Raw genomic sequence first — 17,450 nt, forward strand, 5'->3', positions numbered from 1 at the left:
CCCTGCTTCAGGGACATGCCACAAAGAAAATGAATCCTTGACGATACCCCATGGAAGCTGCCATGGCACAACCTGAATGCTTATTCCCCCCCTTTCCTGTCCGAAGCCAAAACTGTGCGCGGATAATAATTGGACCACAAAGATCTGACGGCCATTTCCGAGAAAGAAATCATTAGTCCTTGTTTAACCCCTGTTAGTTGTAACAGCGTATGGGAAAGCTATTTGCGTCAATAAAGAAAAAATCATCGGAAATCTCGCTGGTTATTCTTTTCATTTAAAACAACTTGCTCTTTAAAATAAAAGGTTCGTGTTCTTGTCTTTGCAGGAAGAATAAACAGCAGTCCTAAAGAAACGAGACCTCACGGGCAAGCGCTTCATGAACTGGATAAATTTCGGAACTCTTACAGGTATGTTTCTACGCGCTCAGTTATGTTTGAAGTGAGAAGATGTAGTTTAAATTCACTTTTTCGGAAATACGATATGCATTGATAGCGCGAGATGCCATTGTATTAGATACCTAATAACTTTGGAAAGCATATTATTAGATGTCAGCTCAATTATGTGGCAAAGTCTCAAAATAGAAACTAACCGTGGCAGAATAAACAGTGCAGGAGGAACTCTTCTGCGCCGACGAATCACCAAAACTACTCAGAGGAAGTGTGCGAGTAAAAATTGTTTATAGCAAAAAAACAACAACATAATAACCGAACTGAATCACAGATTTCATGGGAGGCTCTTGAAAAGCCTATCGAGAAACGAATGCATACTGATAGAATACAGCGACTCGCAGCGTAACCCCGACAGTCCGTCGAGAGGACACTTGAGGACGCCCTTGTTCCCTAGATCCTGGTCGCCACCGGTCAATGATCGCTCCATGGCGCCCATCGTAGAGTATTTGAGCATCGCCTCTTCCGTGATCTCGCTGATCACCCGCGTATGGCTCAGCTCCGTTTCCAGGCCCACCGCTTGAAGGATTTCGGTACAGAAGACAATAGAGGACGTAAATTAGGACTGAAAGGTGTGATAGGCATCCTCCAGTAGGTCGCAAACGATAGGGACATAGCCGAGAGTGATAAATAGCACGTAGAGCAGCCCTACGACAAGCAAGGCAAGGTCGAGTTCTCCGAGCGCAACGGCGAGGGTGGCCAAACCAGCCAATGCTAGGGCCAGAGGCAGAAAGGGAGCGGAAAGGGGCCACCTGGATTCGACGAAGTTCAGCGGCAGCTTCGAACTCTTGTCGAAGTTGACGCTGTAGGCTGCAGAGAGAGGACACAAAAATAAATAAGCGATATGAAGACATGGGCAAATTTGTAGCAACTACAAAATTGTTTAAGACTCTGAAGCGTGATAATAATGAAAACAGATATTATTACAAGGAGCAAAACCATTACGCTGGTATAACGAAGAAAAAAACTTCGGCACAACGGCCTTAAGCTTGAGACAGCAGGGTTAAAAAATTGCCAACTAAATAAAGTACAATAATCACTTGCGGAAAGCATACGTATTTAAAATGCACTGTATTACCTCGAGCAGCCACAAATTGACGGGAAACTATAACACATGATAAGATAGCAAAAAAACGGAATTTTTTTTACCGCTCACGCTCGCCAGCCGAAGGAGCAGGACCGTCAGGAGGAATTCCGCAGTCTTCATTTTCGGGAGCCATCGCGTCCAGCACAAGACGCGTGCAATCTCAATATGCTTACTACGAAATATGTGTCACTGTTTAAATACGCACATCCATGCACCACTATACTTCGCCTCAGAAGATGTCTGCAGAACTGCGAAAAGCAGAGGCCCCCCGGGTCAATCAGGATCACGCGCACTACAATAGGCAATTGGGCTTCTAAGCACCTCTCGCCTCCCAAATTGGCGGGGGTGACAGTAGGAGCACAATTCTCTATTATTGTGCGCAGGGGCGAGAAGCACTCAGGAGCACAAGCGAGGACAACTCCAAGAGATAAGCAAGGAGGGAGTTTGGGTAGAATGGAGACAGTACAGGAAAATGTGCACGTGTTTGCGACAAGCCTCGTTTTGAGGTCAGTGTCCTCGATTTTGAGAAGCAGCCAGGAACGGAAGAGAAGGGAATGAGAGGTGAATCGCGAAGAAAAATATAAAAAAAAAAAAGGCAGTCCACGAATCTCGTTATTGCCGCAGAGTACATTAGTCTGCATAAACAATAGCCAATGGCTCTATCGTATTTGATTAAACACCGCTTTCGAGGGCAACGCACAGCGTCCTTAGCGTTGTTCTAATTTATCAGAGAAATTAAACGGGATCTAAATGCAGCCCAGCGTAAAAGAATTGGGACTTCGTCGTTTTGAATTACGTTCCACCTCAAATGCCACTACCATAAATTGTTCTTTGAGACTAACTTGAATCACTCACTCGGTGTGGCTGAAAACGACAGAACTAGAGCAAGTATTTCCATCGTCATCTTGACGTGGTGTCGCGTTATATTCCAGATGGTGTTAGGAGCCGCGCAGGGGACGATAGCGCATGCCACAATTATAGGAGCACTGCGAATTAATGCCACATTTAGTTGTGTTATTAATGCCAAACGTACTAGGCGTTTTTAATCCATTCCCCCGTGATGTACCCTCAGTCAATGAAAGTTGCATATCCGCTAATCTCAATAAGACGTGGTAACTTTCACCGCCTGCGGGAACATGACAAGACGCTATAAGGTTGTCAAGGAACTGATAGCTCTAACTATATAGGCTACCCACTATATTTTAGTCTGTAAAGGTCCCCAACATGATATAATCAAACTTTCTTAAAGCGATCTCATGCATCCGAACTGGATAAAAGGGACCCGGTAAAAATGCCCTCGGAAAACATGTCCCTATTTGCGAAGTAGTAGAAAATGTCGCCGAACGGCTACTGAAGTATTGCGCTATAGGACGTAGACTGAATTTCCCCGTGACGAGCTGCAGTGATGAATGATGTATGTTAACTTTATGACAGCGGTTTCACCTGTGAGCTTAGAATTGACCACGAACATCGAACTGTACGGGAATTCATAAAAAAAATGATGGCAGCGGTAATACAGTGACAGCACCTCGCTAAGTTCAAAGGTTGAGCTTCTCCTATTTCGAAACCAAAAGGGTTGATGGGAGCTACAAAGAGGTGGCATTTTACTTTTATTCAGGGCTGGTTTAATGCGACAACATGACAAAAAAGCGCAATATGTGAGCGTTGACGGACAGTCCGCAACATAACGAAACGAAAAAAAAAAAAAAAAAAAAGAGACTAGAGAATGCTTCTCGAGTTAGGTGTGCACGGTTTGTTCCTTTAACAGCTCCCATTATGTAAATAAATAGTTTCTTTGTACATTGCAGCATATCGTTCATTTATTTTTTCATTTTATTTATTTATTTCCACAATACTGCAGGCCCTCATTTGGTTCCAACATTGTGTAATGTTGTACATATATAATCTAGAATAGCTCACAAAGTGCATTGTCAAAATGAACAGCCGGTATCACTCGTACACGCAGGACATTCCATTCGTCAATCGCTCACGAAGGAAAAAAAAGAAAATTTAAAAGCGTTAGTATGCACAAAGTATGGTGCTAAAGTGTGATTATGATGACGACGAGTTCTACGCTGAAAACCGCACATAGGAGGCTGGAGAGATGCCTAGTTTTCCATGAATTAGTTGGTGAAGGAAGAATAGGCTTGCTATCTTACGTCTGACATAGAGAGATTAATTATTGTTTGCTGCCCTTAACAAAGCTGGCGAATCAGCTCTCTTGTACCTAATTAATATAAAACGTACTGCGCGTCTCTGTATTTTTTCTAATTCCCTTATGTCTTTTTTTTTATTGGGGGTTACAGCCGATGGCGGCATATTCGAGTTTTGTCTTATGAGGTTATTGTAGGCTAGTAGCTTCCAGTGGCTAGGTGCGCCCCTAAGTTAAAGTGGTCTATATGGTCATTCAATTTTAGTGGCGAGTTTAGTAAATACAAAGACAGTTATACCTTGGCACTTCTTCAACTGAAACGTCATTAAAATTATAGTTGAAGGAAAACAGATTTTTCTTTCTTGTTAACTGCAAGACAATAGTCTTCTTAGTATTTATTTTTATTCCCCGTTTAAAGTCTCCAGGAAATGACACTAAGTAGAGCATTATCTAGATATTCCTAGGCAGAAATGGAAGAAATTGGAGTATATATTATGCAGTCATCGCCAAATGGAACAAATCTGACAGCCGGATGAAAATCGGAAAATAAATCATTTACATAAATAACGTAGGGGGCCAAGCACACTTCCACGAGGGATGTGAACTTATACCTTTATACAGCCATGGTACAAGGCACAACAACACTGGCACGGAGACAAATTTTCTGGCTACACGAGGCTGTCTTCTCACAGCGACGGCCAGGGAGACTCCACCACGTCCGTTTCAGACGGGCAGCACTACACTCGACGACGCTTAGGAAGGTCTCCGCCCGACAAGCGGCCGCCCCGGAAGCCGTTGGCTTCTGAACCGTCCAGTCCGGACGCACTAGTTGACGGCGGGCCAATAGCGACCGTGCTGGGCTCCCATCGCGTATCTGCCACGTTGCGAGGGAGAGAGGCGAGTGTGTTTCTACGGCGCCGTCCAGGGGTTGAGGCACCGAACAGTCTGGTCCAATTGCCCAGACTTGCCTATTAATGAGGCTTCTTCTCTGTGCGCCAAAACCGTGCGGCGCAGCACATTGGCTTGTAAGGGGCATCAGGCGCTGGAACCGCTCGGCTCCAGTCGTCGACTGCTGCAGGAGCAGCGGGAACCGCGGATAGTAGCCAGATCATAACAGTACTTGGGGCAAATCTTGTTTGCGTCTGAGGATCTTTATCCAAATAGGATAAGTCATTTATTCATATAAGCGCATCAACATACATGCTTAATCGAAACGAAGTAGGTAAATGTTTCAGTCCTAGCCAAATAAATTCCACGTCAAGTTTAGGACATATTTAGGACGTACACGGGATGTGGTAGCCTTAAAAATTAAAAAAATGTAAGCCTCTATTAGAATGCACTTGCAGAATGACAATCATGCTACAAGAAGTTTTGATTGCGGCACTGTTAAAACAACTTATTCCGCGCCTACCGTGCATATCTGAGAACCTTTGCTGCTAGACATTCATTGGTCATTAGTCAAAGAACTTCGTGATAAAATAGCGAAGCGAAGATACAGACGAGGAAGGCAAAACGGCACCGTGTCTTTGCTGTGCTGTTTTATCACGATGAATGACCAACAAGCCCGTTCATCCGTCTTGGCGAAATTCAAAGAACTTTTATTTAAAATCAGACGATGCCTGCGTACATTCCCTACGAGCTTTTTTTTTTTTTCGAAAGAAGAAGAGTACATTTGAAACACCTTAACTGGACTAACTCCGTTTGAGGCGGCCCCACTCATTTGCACTTAGGTGGAGTGGAAGTAAACGAAGAACTAAAAAAAATAGGAGCACGAAGTTTTTGATGTTTCATTGATTGGTACAGTTTGAACGCGTTAGCTATTGCCTTAAAGAATGCACACCTAATTGCAGCCTTAGAGACGAACATTTCCCGCACGTTCCGGTCTTTGTATTGCATCGAAAATTGCCATTTTTTGGTTGTATAGTGCATATAACTTAAACAATGATTATTGCAATACCCATATAAGTAGGGTAGAAGCGTAGCTTGGCCTCTCTGTGCGCTACGCTTCTTGCAAAGTCTGCTAATCTTGGATATTTAGAAGGAAAGATGTGTTGTTTCAAGTGCGCCACCTAAGCATTGTTGCGGGCCGTTTCCTAAACGAGAACGCCTAGCTAACTGCCTGTGCGGATGCAGTAAACCGGCTGCCGACTTGGTTCCCTCACAAGCACACCACTACCGCACATAGAGGCGAAGCCAAGAGCATGCGAAGCTGAAGGCGACTGGGGAATTAAGCCTAAAGAGGAACAGCAGAACGGCTGCAGGCGGAATCGGGGAGAAAAGGACGGAGTTCCGTATTCGGGAGCCCACAAGGAATGAGCTCGGCGCCGGCGATCGCCTTAATGACCGTGCAATTACCGACGTTACCCCATTGGGAGCAGAGCGCGCGCCTTATTAGGGCGAACAATTTCCCGAGTCTCTTTGTTGGTTTTGCTCAGATGCATCTTGCTTGAAGACGCTTCCGTTGCCAGCCTATTCGGGCCGCTGCGCGCCTTCTCTGCTTGGCGTTCAGTTATTACTGTTCGTTTCAGGTATTTCTTTTTCGTACTTGCATTGGTCTGCCGTAACCATCACTGACCGTCGACTAAAATGAAATGGAGGAGCTATCCGATGAAAAGGCGAGGTGGACTTGAAAAAGCCAACTCAGTGACCTTGTCCTAGGTATTTCTGTTTTGTGCATCTTTTCTCCCATGATTTGCTTATCCACTACTTCACTGAACATATTGATGGCGGTTTATTGATTACTGGCCGCTCAATGGGTGGTCCACATTATAGAACTGACCTCTTCATTGCGTCACTAACAATGTTATTGCTTTTTTCTTGCGAGGATAATCGTTTATATAGGTATGTTCTTATAGATCTCGCAGCAAGGTGATTATTGTTAAAATGAAATAATTTTATTTTATCACTGCTTAGAGATTTATGGACATGGGTATTCTTGGCACTTGTTAACAGCATGGACCAATGTACTTAGTGATATTCTTTCGTATTGTGAACGTTGCCCAGCAAGCACCTTCCCGGAAATCATGGTATACTCCAAGTCCATTGCTCATGCTCGGCATTTTTCCTCCTCAAAGCCCTCAGTAGCCATTTATCGTTGTCTCGAATATTTGCTGGCAAAATTAGCGGTTTCTATGATATATATATATTGTTACGTCAATTACTGTGCGCTGCGCGGTGTTCCGCATGTGAAAGAAGAGGACGAAATGGTTGCGTGTAGCCTAGTTCGGGGACACACTTTACTGAGACTGTGCTTTAGACTTACTGTGCGTAGCTTTGATGCATTCGTATATTTTGTAAATATTAAACCCGGGTTTAATATTTAGCCCGGGTTAATTCCTCCTACGGTGCATCATTCTTCAACATGGGCCTCTTCGTGTGCTAATAAGTGACCGGGGGCGACAATTTACGGCAGAAGTTGTAGAAGAACTTCGTATCCGCTCATGCCATTTTCGCCATTCAACTCCTTACCACCCACAAAAAAATGGCCTTACCGAACGCACCAATCGTATGGTTAGCAAAGTGCTCGCAATGTATGTCGACTCCCGCCACAAAAACTGGAATGAAGTCCTTCCGTTTATAACAAACGCATTTAACACTGCTGCGCTTATTTTTTAATTAATAGTATCACACTGCTCACTTATTTGGAGGACAATTTCTTTTTTTTTTTTTTTTGTTCCCGCAGCTCTGATTTGACAAGAGGGCTCTACCTTTCGCAGTGCTGCAAATATCCTGTGAGGCAAAGTGTAAGCGTGCCCTTAGCTGTGTTTGGACACTGCAGTGAAACTCGTTAATGATTTATCAATGTAGCCAACGTATTTACGCAGGGAGGCGCTCGGTTGAAGTGGGGTTATTGAGAGGAACTCGGGGGCGCCATGATCCGCTTCCCTCATTCGGCACCTGATAGTCCGAGACACAGTCACTGTAATATATCGTTTCAAAGTGGAATTGGTACCTGCATAGAGAACTGAAGGCCGCCACAGCAGGCGCATGAAATCACAAACAAAACAAAAAGCACTCGTCTGCAACCCGGGAGACGAGGACGTAGGAAAAATTTGGGCAGGTATTGCTACATCGTTTTACTGTTTTAGGTGTTTCAGTACCGCTCTTCGCAGTACTGGAATGTCAGTCATAGAGGGCCTGCGTACGTACTCAGCCCCAGACGCGACAAAGACAAGTTGTGACGCTTAGTTCGGTCCCTGCAAAATGCTTCTCGTTTCTTTCACAGCTCAAAGTTATTTCACTTCTGCCGTATGCTTTTCTTCAAGGCTTGAAATTGTTTCTGTTTCTCTTGCCTCCGTTTCTTCATTGTTTGAAACTGTTTCTGTTGGCTCGAGAAAGAAGATACGTGCGCTTGTTTAACGTCAGGCATGAGATGGGAGCCCATATGTTGATGCAGACACACTCACGCATCCCATGGCTCTAGAGTTTAGATTTAAAAACTTCAAACAGTGAATAAATATTCACTAGAAATAATTAGGGGAAAAGCGTTGGCGCGCTCGGCTAGTGATCGGAGGGGTAGGAGTTTGATTTCCGGTGGAGGATGACATTTTTTCATAAAGGTTGGACAAAAACACCGCCAATGTTCCACGGAATCTTGCGGACAGATCTCGCGAAGAGACCTCGCCCACGCGAGATTTTCACCATGAGCTAAGTACGGCTTTCGCCTTAAAATTGCCGACGCCACCCCCTCGATATCTCTCGTTCTCGGTGTCTGGGTGTAAGCGACGACGAATAGTTTGGGAACTTTGAATGAAATTGGAGGACGCTTATGCTTTATCTTTAAGAGTTCAACGCGACAGCGTCATCGTGTCCCGTTCCCCGTTCGCATCGCCTTCTCATGCTCTTCAGCCTCACGACAACATACTTCTCATTACACACCACTCCTTTTTTGTATTTAGTGCTGGATGAAATTTCCCTCCTGCCTTGATTTTACCCTCCAGATAACCTCCATTTGGTTATTTCTTCGCAGCTTAAAGTCCGCAGTCTGTTTTTTCTCCGCTGTCCTTAAACCTCGATTCTTTGAGGGCAGTGAATGGATGTATAAAGCTTTGAATCGTGCGGCTGCTCGCGCCATCTGATGCCGCAGCGCCGTACGATCTAAGGAACTTTTTACTGAGCGCCGCCTCACTGATAAGTAAAGCGGAAATGTTCTTTGTTACTTGCTTAACTACTACTTCCGTAATTAGTTTCTTCTAATGATGCACCTAACCTTTGGTGACCGTCATAAGGCAATGCATACATTAGTTCCACCTTAATTGCGACAGAGGAAACCCAGTTTTGTGGCGGAGTGTTTGCTTGCTCGCTTCTTTTTTTCTTTATTTCCAACTTCAGAACCTTATTTTACACACACTGAATATTGATGGGCTACCGCTGGACATAACCATGGTATTGGGCCTGCACAGTATTTGGCGGCCCATAATAATTTTCAGGCATGCAGACATTCATGAGAGAAAAATGCAATACTACTTTAGAGAATGCGTTGCTAGCGTTATTGATCTTTTCAAGAAACAAGACCAAGTGCCCGAGTGGCTTCCGATGATGGAAGCGCTGCTAGACATGCGCGAATTTTAATGGCTCACGCCGCCCGAGCTGGCATGGTTTTTAACCCATGTTGTTTGTTTGTCGCGTAATGTTTTCATAAATATTTTATTTCTTTACACTCTTCTGACTTTTCCGTTACGAACAGTACACCGACACCGGCTTTTTTGCGACATGGTTCTCTTAACGCTATCATGGGTCGAGTGCGATGTATAACCTGCAATATAACGAGGAAATGGAAAGTTTCGCTCAGAAAAGTCAAGAATACCTAATGAACTCGCGTTTATTTTACGGCGCCCGAAAAAAAAAAAAGAAACATGACCTTTGCCTCGCTTTGCACAGTGAAAGAAATAAGCAGTTCCAAAGGTGGTCGCTTTTAGCTCACCTTTGTGGACTCGTATCTGCTGCATCAGGCGCTCCTCATTAACTGCCCCAGAATTCTACCATGGGCGTCCAAGCTTAAACTCTCGTTCATCTCATGCATCGATTATAGTTGAACAGGTGATCTTATCAGCCTCCTTTTTCCTATGGCTGAAATTTTCCCGGAGCGCAGCTGGCGGTATGGAGGTTTCCTCAAGAAACTAAACAGAGTACGACGTCGGCAGTGGTTCAGCTCCCTTACGGTTCGCATCTGCTTACTCGATCACCTCGAACCCATGCGCTGAAATCTCGTTTGCATAACAAGGTTAAGTGCCCGCTTCACTTACCGGTCGACGCGCGCAGCTCCAAAGAACGGCGGTGCATGGAGTGCGCTGAGCGTGCTTTAAGCGAAAGCCCGCGCTCTCTATCACGTGCGGGATCTAATTAGGCACCATTTCCCCATGGGCTCCTCTTCACCAATGACCTCTAATAGACAGCGCCGAAGATGCGTAACGGTAGTTTCTGGCAAATGGATATAAAATTGAAAGCCCTGTTCAGATGGTCATATTAACCTGATTTGATCTAGGTAGCTTTATTTCATGAAGTTTCTGAACAAAAGTTATTAAGACTGCTTTTATACTTACCGAGGAAACAAAACCAGCATGCCTCAAATAGGAGTGCTCTATGGTGAAGTAGTTGCGGGAATTAATTTGTAGATCCAAACAACATCCTGACATCGAGCACATATGCTTGAGGTTATGGTAGACACGAGCAGACAGAATATGTTGCCACGACAACAGATTGATGCATTTGAAGAGGAAGGAGGCTTTCTTTTGGGGTATTTACGCTTGCATTCTTTAAATATACTGGCTGTAATGTGAGGCTGTGCTCAATGTGACTCTGCCGTCTGAAACATGAATTGATACGTCGCCTAAAATGGCTTAGTTTTCTGGCGACACGTGCATACAGGTCGTCATTGAACACATAAAACCTAATGTCAGTGCATGAACGATGCTGCGTTATTGCGTGAAAACTTCTTTTCACAAACTTTACAAGTATTAAAGAATTTTGTTCCGAGATCAATTTTTTTTTCATATATTTATTGGTTCGGTCAACAGTATCTCTTGCTGGGCTAGTTGGTGTGACATTGTGTTTAACCAAACGAAATACAGCGCTAAATTGTTTACGGAACACACAGAAAGGCGAACGGGGCAGGCGCTGTCCCGTTCGTCTTTCTGTGTGTTCCGTCAAAAATTTAGCGCTGCCTTTTTTTTTTGGTTAAACACAATTTATGGATTTATGCTTAAGAAAGAAGAGCAAATAGCAACTTAATCTTTAGTAGCGTGTTGTAAACATATATTGCTCATCAGTATAGTCTGGGGAACCTGCAGGACTGCAGGAGCACTAAAACTAGTCCTTCAATACTTTGTGCAGTGTTAAACCTAATTTAAACAAATATTGCAGTGGTTGGAAAGGTGGTTGCGCATTTATGTTTAAAAATTCCGGCGAGCGGTTGATTGAAAACGATAAATTACTAGAGAAAAATGCGTACGAATACAGCACAGTGGATGCCTACTGCGTGTAGTAGCGCGCTGCTATTCTCAAGAATGGTCTCTGCCGTTTTGGACGAGCTCCCTCCACTGGTTTTATTCCGTTCATAGTTGAGAAGCATCCAACTGCGGATGCTTAGGGCGGTGGAACACATTAGAGAGATTTAGCTTACCGTGATCCGCGATCCGCCACCGTGGCTCTCTACCGCGCGTGGGCGGAGCGGTCAAGCTGATTGGTCCCGACGAAGGTAGAAGGTCACCGTGGTGGATCGCGGATCACGGTAAGCTAAATGAGAGATTTAGCTTACCGTGATCCGCGATCCGCCACGGTGACCTTCTACCGTGCGTGGGCGGGGCGAACAAGCTCATTGGTCCCGACGCGGCAGGTCTTTGTGCCGACATCAAGTATGTGGCGCCATCTGTCGGCGGCAAGGGGGATCTGGGCATGCGCAGTGGAACGCGCGGTGGCGGATCCCAGTAGCGGATCGCGGATCACGGTAAGCTAAAACTCTCTATTAGAGAGTTTTAGCTTACCGTGATCCGCGATCCGCTACCGTGAACCGCCACCACGCGTTCCACTGCGCATGCCCAAACCCCCTCGACGCGGATAGATGGCGCCACATACTGGATGTTCGCACATGGACCTGCCGCGTCAGGACCAATGAGCTTGTTCGCCCCGCCCACGCACGGTAGAAGGTCACCGTGGCGGATCGCGGATCACGGTAAGCTAAATCTCTCATTTAGCTTACCGTGATCCGCGATCCACCACGGTGACCTTCTACCGTGCGCGGGCGGGGCGAACAAGGTCATTGGTCCCGACGCGGCAGGTCCATGTGTGGACATCCAGTATGTGGCGCCATCTATCCGCGTCGAGGGGGTTTGGGCATGCGCAGTGGAACGCGCGGTGGCGGTTCACGGTAGCGGATCGCGGATCACGGTAAGCTAAAACTCTCTATTATGTGCAGCTTGCACCGTGCTAGCTGTCTCAGACCGCCGTCGATTTAATACTGCTGGGAGAATAGTAAGGCAATATTATGACGTCATTGGGCAGCAATTGTAACGACAGATGTTCAAGTGCACTGCAAAACTGCTGTTAACAAGTTTCATTTTAAAGGACTGCTCATTTCATGCGACACTTACCTGTGTAGAAATGTTAAGTTTGGAATTGAAGCTAAAAAAAAACAAATTCATGCATTTACTGATCACAGAAGGGCAAAGAACTTAGGCAAACCGCTGCTCCAGTAAGTAAAGCTGCACCTTCATCATCGGCAAAGTAAAAACACCCTTACCTGTCTTTCTTATTCTCTACAGCATTCATATGCGTTGTTTTGCTTGTTGTTTTTCTTCGTGTACCTTATTGTAGCTGGGTCATTTTTATAAAGGCGGAGTCACAACAAGCGCATTGAAATAAAAGACAGACAGCAAAGCAAAATAAAGAGAAGGATGAGACTGTAAAGAGAAGTGAGCCGCCAAAGGAGAAATTATACGCTTACTTCTTTATGTAATCGATCTCCTTTTCGCCTGCAGAGACTGAAGAACATAAAGCCAGATTTCTGGTGCAATTTATTCTTCCTTTTAAAGCGCAAAAGGCACGCATTAATGTTATTGTTTAATCATTCTTTTCAACAGGAGATATATTCAGTAGGCGGATTTTAACTTTCCAGATAGTGCAAAAAAAAAAAAACATTTATCTGAAATCAAGTTGTAGGTATCCGCCTTATAGCCGCTAGCGGAGATTGCTTTTTTTCATCTTTTTTGTTTTTCTTGAGTTGACCAAAGGGGGCTAAGGTGTGTATGTACATGCAGTCACACCTTAGAAATGCGATGCGAAAGAAGGGACGGAACACAGTACCGCAAATACGAGACATTGCTTCTTCACCCCACATGCAAGTTGGGTGATCAGTGGCCGCTCAGATTTGCCTGGGGGCATAGAGCCACGCGCGAAAGAAGGCAATTGCTTCTTGGATGTATGCTCGCCCAGGGATCGCTTTGTACTGGCGCGGTTGCTGAATCGGGATACCTCAGGCGCATACACCGAACCAAGCGTACCTAAAGGCAGTATTGACGGGAAAAAATGCTGTCGCCGACACTCGAGGCACACGAAATTCTTTTTCTTTCGTACTTTAGCTAAAGAGCGTGCTCTAGTCTACCCTTGAGACGCTGGCGTCGTCGTTCGAGAAGCCGGGCATTGTATGTCTCTGACCTTTTTTCCCGACAAGAAAGCGAACATCCGCGAGCCTCGATGCATCCCCAAGGATGAGATTTTTGGCACTCTCGGTAACACAAGTCAGAGCTGGGATTCGCGTCTATAGAAAAAGTGCTCGAAGCGTACGTGATCGTGTTTGTCAGGCAGGCGGTACAGGACAGATGATGCAGAGTGTATTGGGCTTGTATGGATTTTTGTTCGCCTCGCACCAACTTTGTCTGTTACCTTGTTCTCTTCTTGAACGTTAGTTCGCGGCCAGACGTTTATTGTCTGCGTCTTTTCAGCAGCCGTTATGATTTTTTCTTAACATTTATCTGAATGTGTTAAAGTGCTTATTGATAACCCGCGTTTTTGCGCACGATTTGTAGAGTGCTTATAACATTTGCGTGAAAAAGCCAGTGTTGTCAACCCAAAAATAGAATGCCCGCAACGGAAGTCCCCAAACCCGCTAGGCGCAGCGTAATTAGATATTTGCATCACAATGTTCCTTCTTACACATTTTATTCTGCTGTCAGCTCTGTAAACATCGTAGATATAATAATATAAATATTATAAAATATTTGTGATGTTAGCGGGCCCAGGTTCATTCAGGAGCTCTGGACAGATACGAGATCAGGTTCATGGACACACGCACGCTTTTCCTTTCTTGACCACTAAAACACTACCACACGCACACAGCCTAGCCTGGGTTTATTGGGCACGTTCAAAAAAACGCCCTACTCTTTTTTTTTTTTTTGCTTAGTCCCTGGTTAAGTCGATGCCAGAGCAGGTGACCCCGATGGTGCCGTGCAGTCCAGTTTAGGCGCTGGCCGGCCAACGGTAGAAGTTCCCTTTCCTGCCACGCTGTGCAGGAACCAGGCCCTGGATCTGGTTCCCAGAGACCAGCGACTGGGATATGACGCTGGCTCGGTTCACGCCAGGCGGCCAAGTACCGGGTTCTGCGGCAGGCCACGTCTAGGCGTTTCAGTGCTCGTACTGCAGTGCGTTAGACCCAGGTACTGCCCGGGGGCACTGCGGCGGGTCACATCCTGGTATTGCAGAGGGTCACGCCCGACTGCTGCGGCGGCACAAGTGTGGCGGTCAGGCGCGATGATGCAGTCGAGCTGCCTCCGGGAGTTGTCCACAGGATGGCATGCGCTGTGCAGCTGTTCTTTCCTGAACGCCGGCGACGGCTTTCATGGTCGCCGATTAGGCACAAAATAATTATGTCACGTAAAAGTAATCACACAGGTCCCCAGTGCACCATTCCACAGTTCTTCGAACGTAAACGGCCTAGCACTGACAACATTCTCTTTCCTGAATAGCTCCTGATTTCCCAGCTTCAGGCACTGTTAGCGCCGATAAAAAAAAAAAAAAAAAAAAGGTTCGTTACAATTCATTTAAATTTCGCAGGATATCATTGACAAACACTCACTACAGTGGGTCCCCAGAGAGGCTAATAATAATTTTCGTGGATACATAGGACGGCAAAATTTTCTTGCTTCTGGGGCAAACACTCATAAACAAAAATAGAACGATGAATTGATTGATTTTTGTTTGTTTAATTGATTGACAGATTGATTGATTGATTGATTGAATTAATGATTGAGTGAACGAGAGAAATAGCGATCGATGTCTGCGTGTCGTCGTGCTTTTAATGACATAGGTGATTTTATCGCAGCCTGCAGAGGTTGGCTTGTTATCTAGGAGCCGTAAAATGGTGCAGTTAAAGTACGTGTTGCGAGTCGTAGAGTATATTTCGGTCTTCAAAATATACAATTGAAGTGAAATAAAGAGGACAGATTGTACCGTGGCAGGTGAACACAACGGTAGAGTATGCGACGCTCCAGAGCAAGCAGTCTGCAAACCCTGAAACTGGCGTGCTTTCAGTCACTGGGCGAAACTAAACAAAGTTTCGTCGTCGACACCGACAGGCTGAGCTGCGGCGAAGCCACCGTCGTCCGTGCCTTTGCCCTTGTTTCGGGGCTGCTGCCCTGAGCGTTGCTGGCAGCTCCTAGTGGGGGCCGTGTTCCGAGCCACAGCGTCAAAACTGAACGAGGCAGCTGCGATTGATTGCTCGCTGGCAGCCAACGGAGGCGACATGCCTCGCGCTCGCGGCGCCCAAACCGCAGGAAAGGCGGGCCCAGTTAGTGCGTCTGCGTTCGTGTGTGCGTATGTTTGTATCGGCAGGCCGGCGAGCGCAATGGTGGATAGGGAGCGGATGGCAGGGGGGAAGGGTTGCTGACAAGTGCGGCGTAGAGCGGGGCTGGTACGCCGGCGCCAACGCATATTGCACTTCCCTCCTGATGCCGTCGCATGGGTGTTTTTTGCGATGTCCCGGTGTTCGCATTTGCTACAGGAGGGCGGACCGTGGTTAAGCTCACCTGAGTACGACGTGATGTATTCGGGGGCGCTTCAACTACACGCAACTTTTTCATACTATGTTCTCATTATCTGGTAACGCGTGACAGCTATAGGCTTAGGTGTAAGGGGATGTAATCTGAATGCGGGAACCACGTGGAAAGGTTGCTGCCAAGGCTGCCACCGTGCAGAGAATATTCTCTGCGCTCCCTAATGACATTTGAGTGTTTACTTCCTTCTTATTTTTTCTCTTTCACTGCAGCGCCGCCCTAATTATAGGCTTTCGAGGATTTCTCCTGGGCGCCGCGTGATGGCCGTGTTGCCGCTTGGTTGGCAGGTGCGCAGGCGTGCTGCGTGGCGGCGGTACGCCGCTAAGCGATATTAGCTACCGCAAAAAGCAAGTTTTGGATCTGGAGCTGCATTAATCGTTATGTCGGTGAAGGTTACATAACGCATACGCACAGACGAGATTTTTTCGACCGGGGGGAGGGGGGTAAGCAGAGGGGAGATAAGGAGGCTCCCCAAGCAAAAAAGAAAAAAAAAAAACCATGAAACTGCACATAACTCATTTTCATGTAGACCTGAGGTGTTACCTGTTACCACCAGCTACTTGCTTCTTTTGAAAGAGTAGCAGAAGTCTACGTCTTCTGATAAGTCTCTTCTGCTGTCGCAGTGATCTTAAACTTTTTCTTTTTTTTATATTTTAAGATCACCGCACTGTGTCTTCCAGTAGGTTCGAGATTATTAGAATTAGTTCGTAAGCTTCGTGCCAATTTCAGGTTCACATAAAAATCAGCACTCTTGGAATTGGTCTCAGGTAGAGAAAGGCCAAACTTCTTTTTGTAAGTCTACTCATGTAGTTGCGATAAAGATTACTGTAGAAAAGGAAAACAAGCGTTTACAAGTGCCATTGTTTCATAAATTACACCAGTTTCAAGGTATAAGTATCAAAAAGGAAGCTTCGCTTAAGACATCAAACTCTTCAAGACATTCTTTTTTATGAAAAAGACACTCCTAACCGCTATAATAAAGTAATATTGATGTCCTCCGTACAACGTTCTACAGTACATCTTTTCTGATAGCATCTATTTGCTCGAACATACGAGCTAGCAGCTGCACTTAACTTCTAGCCTGTTATCAAGATGTTTGAATACGGCGGTCAAGCGAAGCGTACTAGGTCTGTTAAGGAAATGGCGAATAAAAAGCTGAAAGAATTGCAACGTGAGGTGGCACGCCTCGCACACGTCTACTGCCCGGTAACTATTGAGGCTCCACAACAAAATTTACCCTGGCAAAGTATTCAGAAAAATAAAAAAAACCCTAATTCTGCAATAGCGTTTTTTATGCACGTATACAAGAACTATGAAAGTCGCGCATAGTTCATATTTTGCGCTGTGAAACGAATAGAATTTCTATAAAAAGCTAGCTCTTTAGCGCCTATAAGGCAAAAATTGATTCACTTGATTGCTCAGCTTTTATCTAAGCGATGGTCACAGCGTCGCTACCACAACCACATTATTGCGCTAAAAGGACAATGTCTGAATTAATTTACGTGGAAAAATATAAAGCGAAGAGGCTCGCATTGTAATAGGAAAAATAAGAAAACATTTATGATCCGCCTTGTGGTTATGACGGGATAGCGGCCTGTAGTATTCTCTTTAACATGCGTGCTCTTTATGAAAGAGCACTGAACAAGGGTAGAGGCGGGGGCGGGGGGGGGGGAGGGGAGATGGGAGGATCCTCAGTTTGCAGGTCGAGCAAACGTTTCGAC

General features: G+C 45.6%; 1 protein-coding gene across 2 annotated transcripts in view; it reads left to right on the forward strand.

Moving 5' to 3' along the window:
• Positions 1-322: 322 nt before the first annotated feature.
• LOC146190484 (cell adhesion molecule Dscam1-like) overlaps positions 323-17,450 on the forward strand; it is a 221,164-nt gene continuing 204,036 nt past the window's right edge. For both annotated transcript variants that reach the window (XM_084600901.1, XM_084600900.1), the window contains exon 1: positions 323-407. In XM_084600901.1, the coding sequence (XP_084457027.1) occupies positions 377-407 (31 nt within the window). In that variant the 5' untranslated portion in view covers positions 323-376. The remainder of the gene's footprint in view (positions 408-17,450) is intronic.

The sequence above is a fragment of the Amblyomma maculatum genome, chromosome 4, assembly GCF_055883805.1.
Source record: "Amblyomma maculatum isolate TAMU_Amacu chromosome 4, ASM5588380v1, whole genome shotgun sequence".
In the NCBI taxonomy this organism is placed as follows: domain Eukaryota; kingdom Metazoa; phylum Arthropoda; class Arachnida; order Ixodida; family Ixodidae; genus Amblyomma; species Amblyomma maculatum.